Source organism: Nannobrachium achirus, assembly GCF_963921795.1.
Source record: "Nannobrachium achirus genome assembly, chromosome: 12".
In the NCBI taxonomy this organism is placed as follows: Eukaryota; Metazoa; Chordata; class Actinopteri; order Myctophiformes; family Myctophidae; genus Nannobrachium; species Nannobrachium achirus.
In genome coordinates, this window is record NC_137832.1 from 32334830 (window position 1) to 32339673 (window position 4844).

A 4844-nucleotide genomic window follows, 5' to 3' on the forward strand; every position below is an offset into this window, starting at 1 on the left:
ACCATGCGTTGTTCTTCCACTATGCAGTCAGAGTCAGTCACTGAGACTATCGGGTGTCTGACACACTTGCTGGGGGCTACGCTACGTTTGGCTTTGTTGCTTGCTATGGCCAGTCTAAAAACAGTCTGTAATGATATATGGGACTAACAACAACAAGCAGATTTCTCCTGGACTTGTTCTCCACGTTACAACAACTACAATGCGTGCGCTCCGCACTGCACAGCTTAGCGATTAGCAAGACTTGCTTCGTTTTGTTTTTCCATCTCTGTGAGGACTCTCAACTCTCTCAACGCTCTGCTGCGAGTGTGAATGTCGGCACTTGTTACACTAGAGTAGGTGGGGGTGAGGGCTACGGTGATTTGACATTAGTGCGTGTTTACTCGCGGAGCGGGTGTTAAGAACGTTTCGTTGCCAAGCTCAACGTCGGGCATTTAGGCCTATACATGGAGATATGGAGCGAACCCGTTTGGCCTAATATGGAGAAGTGGAGAACACTATATATGGAGATAGTCCATTCCATCATGTCATATGGGACTACCGTCATAGACAGTAGCCATTTGTTAGAGGAGTCAATGGCAACCAGGAGTGAACGGCATACGTGTCAGAGTGATGTCATCAATATGACATCAGAGGAACGCATATATACCGGCTTCGCACCTAGATCGGGATCAGATTCCAGCGGCTCCAGTTGAACATAGGAAGAAGCCTGAGCTAGGCAAAGCACATAAGCACAGCACTCGGGATAGAGATATTAGAGCAATACACCCCAGATAGAGGATTAGGCATTGTAGTCTTATAAGAAGTCCTTTCAGAGGTTCTGCCGAGGAGGAACGAACTCGCGTCAGAGCCATGGCAGAGCTCTACTTTATGGTGTCAAACATTACAGTTCTCAATGAAGGTGCTCTGAAGAAGCTGCTGAAGCAGTGCAAATATAGAGACTTGACTGTCCGTGAGATAATGAATGTCATCTCCCAGTACAAGGACCTGAAGCCTGTTATGGATGCCTATGTCTTCAATGATGGTTCCACAAGAGACTTGATGAGTTTAAGAGGAACAATCCCAATCAGCTACAGAAGTCAAGTGTACAACATCCCAGTGTGGCTGTGGCTACTAGACACGTACCCACACGACGCTCCTATATGTTTTGTCAAGCCTACAAGTACCATGGAGATCAAACGTGGCAAGCACATCGATGCCAATGGCAAGATCTTTCTGCCATATCTGCACGAGTGGAAACACCCAGCGTCGGATCTGTATGGCCTGATCCAGGTGATGATTGTGGTGTTTGGGGAGGAACCTCCTGTGTACTCCCGGCCCACAACTCCAATACCCCACACCAGTATCCCATACCAAGCTTTCCAGGCAGCACGTCCCCCTACTCCTGCATACATGCCTGGGACCCCTGCAGTCGCATCCTATGGACCACCAAACCCCAACCCTGCCACTTACCCCGGAGGGTACCAATACCCTGGGGTGAACTCGTATCCAGCCACAGCTGGTCCGCCTGTGCACTACCCACCTCAGATCCCCGTCTCCACAGTGGGCCCCAGCAGAGAAGGCCCGATTTGTGAGGACACCTTCCGCGCTTCTCTGATTTCTGCCGTGACCAGCCAGCTCCGCTGGAAGATGAAGGAGGAGATGGCCAGAGCTCAGCCTGAGCTGGACTCCCTGAAGCAGACAGAGGAGGACTTGAAGTGATGAGGGATTTGAGCCCCACCACTCAACTAGGTCGGGCTCTGATGAGGGATTTGAGCCCCACCACTCAACTAGGTCGGGCTCTGATGAGGGATTTGGGCCCCACCACTCAACTAGGTCGGGCTCTGATGAGGGATTTGGGCCCCACCACTCAACTAGGTCGGGCTCTGATGAGGGATTTGGGCCCCACCACTCAACTAGGTCGGGCTCTGATGAGGGATTTGGGCCCCACCACTCAACTAGGTCGGGCTCTGATGAGGGATTTGAGCCCCACCACTCAACTAGGTCGGGCCCTGATGCGGGATTTGGGCCCCACCGCAAGGGTACCTTTCTAACACTAACCCGATCTAGACTAGCTCTTTTCTCCACAGATACTCACAGAAAAGAAAGGAAGGTAAGGGGACACAGGCAAAGAGAATACAACCACACGCCGGTCAGATCAGACGGCAAGGAGACAGACAATAGGCTCATTGTTACTACTACCAAGGATGTCGACAGGAGACGAGATGGGGACCAACTATACCATACCATAGCCTCTGACCCAGCAAGGTCCGGGGTGGATCGGCAAATATCAGAGATAAGACTTCCTGTGACGACTGTAAGAAGCTACCTTTAGACCAGAAATGATAATGGATCAAAGAATGGAGATGTGAATTGTGAGGGATCCCGTTCAGAGGGAGATCGGGACATGGAGAGGAGGTATTTACAATGTCGCAGGCCTACTAGGAGGGAAAGCAAGGCTAGAAACAGACCATCTTGAAACATGGACCGACCCCAGACAGACAGCCTGGAGGCTGCAATGAGGCAGAACTGGCAGCATTGGGTAGACGGCACAGAGACCAGGTTGAGGGAAAGACTGGCAAATCAGGAGGACGGCCCGGATGATGGACTGGGGCTGAGTGGAAGATGCCAGAAGGGCGGCCTGGATGTTGGGATGAAGCAGCAGCTGTGTCGCCAGGCGAACAACCTGGATGCAGCACCAGGACTAAGCCAGTGACATCAGGCAGGCGGCCAGGAGGCCCAGACGGGGCGGCCGCAGCAGAGGCATTGTTAGGCAGACAGCCAGGACAGCAAGACAAGATGAGGAGGCCCAGACGGGGCGGCCCATCAGAGGCATTGTCAGGCAGATGGCCTGGGTGGAGAGACTGGTGGACGAACAGGATAGAAAGATGAGGCCTTGTCTGGTGGACAAACAGGAAGGAAGGACGAGGTGTTCTCTGGCTGAGACACCAGGAATGCCCCAGGTTGTGGAGGCGATGGCAGGGATACTTCTGACGCTGGAGGCGATACTGCCGAGGCTGGAGGCTATGCTACAGATGCTGCATGTAGGGTTGCAGGCAATCAGCGAGGACACTGCAGACTTGATAGGCGAGGACGCGGCAGGCGAAGCCAGAGATGTTGGATACGCTGGAGATGAGACCCCAACTGGGGGGGTCGATTGAGGGTGGTGAAGTGACCATGGACAGGTGTAACAGATCAGGAAGCTGGAAGGCAAGTCTATGCCTCCACAGAGCCACAGTTCAGCCACACAAAGCCACAGGCTGACCCCAAGAGCTCATAGAAGATACAATACCCACCAGCCAGCAATTAACTTGATAAAGCAGTGCACCCAATTGTGCTTGATATGGAACGGAGTGTGGACGGACCTGATTGGTTGATCAACGACCAAACTCCTCTGGATAGTTAGACTCACCACTGAAGGTGCTGTGCCCTGGATACCTTTACATATTTCCTAGAAGGAAATCTGTGGAGCGGCGAATGTACAGATACAACGGAGAGCATCTCAGTACAGGCGTAAAGGGCTTCGCTTCGGCCCTACTCTGTGGCAGGAAGGACGGAACAAAGATGGAGAAGGATTGTCCGTTGGTGAAGAGGATAGAATAAAGATGGAGAGCAATTGTCTGACGTCAGCAAGGGGAAGACGACAGCCTCCCTAGGTGGCAAGAAATGTTGTGAAGTGGAGGGATGTCAATCAATCATCAAGGACGATGATACACAAGAAGAAGATCCAGACCTTATCGACAGTTTGGGTGTCAACTTTTACCTGATGGCGTTTCATTATAACTAGAGGGAAGCCTTATGAATTTCCATCCAACCATGGGATGGACCTCAAGGGAAGAGAATGAGGACTAGAGGATTCATCCACTATCCAATCAGGGGACAAACCTCAAGGGAAAAGAATGACGAATAGAGTAAGCACCCACGTTCATCTGGCCAGAGATACAGGCTCTATGCTAGAAAGCAGGATGTGATCGAGTTTGGTTGGGAGAGGAAGATCTGAGCTTTTTGCAGGCTTTGCAGGCAGCGCAAGGTGATGTTGAGCATACGAGCAGTGACGGACGGAGTCTACCGTGTTGATCAAGACCAAAGACCTTCTCAGCTTAGCAAGATGTTGCGGACATCAAGACTCAGGGACACCGGATAGTCCCCTCAAGGGGCGGCAAACTTTTCATGAGGTGGCAAGACCCTTCATGGGACGGCAGGACGCTTCAGTCCAACATGTTGAGAAGTCGGAGAGTTAATAGTCCAACATGTTGAGAGGTCATAGAGACAGAACGATATTCAGTAACAACTTGAATCCTACTTCAGCTAATTCACCTTCATGTTCCCTGAATCCAACACGGGGCGGCCAGGTGGAAAACATCAAGCATGGAGCGGAAGTGCAACACATAAGCTGTAACGGGGCGGCCAGATGAAAATCATCAGGTCTGGAGCAATACCTGACACACAAGCTTCCGAGAGTGTCTCATCGCCCTAGAACCAAAAACATTCTTTGAACTTAACATATTTCCTAAGTAAATATGGGGGCGGCTGTTAAGAACGTTTCGTTGCCAAGCTCAACGTCGGGCATTTAGGCCTATACATGGAGATATGGAGCGAACCCGTTTGGCCTAATATGGAGAAGTGGAGAACACTATATATGGAGATAGTCCATTCCATCATGTCATATGGGACTACCGTCATAGACAGTAGCCATTTGTTAGAGGAGTCAATGGCAACCAGGAGTGAACGGCATACGTGTCAGAGTGATGTCATCAATATGACATCAGAGGAACGCATATATACCGGCTTCGCACCTAGATCGGGATCAGATTCCAGCGGCTCCAGTTGAACATAGGAAGAAGCCTGAGCTAGGCAAAGCACATAAG

The 4844-nt window shown here is 51.2% G+C and overlaps 1 protein-coding gene across 1 annotated transcript; it reads left to right on the top strand.

Annotated features, from left to right (window-relative positions):
- Positions 1–849: 849 nt before the first annotated feature.
- On the top strand, positions 850–1698 carry LOC308295527 (tumor susceptibility gene 101 protein-like; the record flags this gene model as incomplete). The annotated part of the gene is made up of 1 exon (XM_080738579.1): positions 850–1698. The coding sequence occupies one exon, from the start codon at positions 850–852 to the stop codon at positions 1696–1698; it is 849 nt and encodes a 282-aa protein (XP_080594705.1).
- Positions 1699–4844: the final 3146 nt, after the last annotated feature.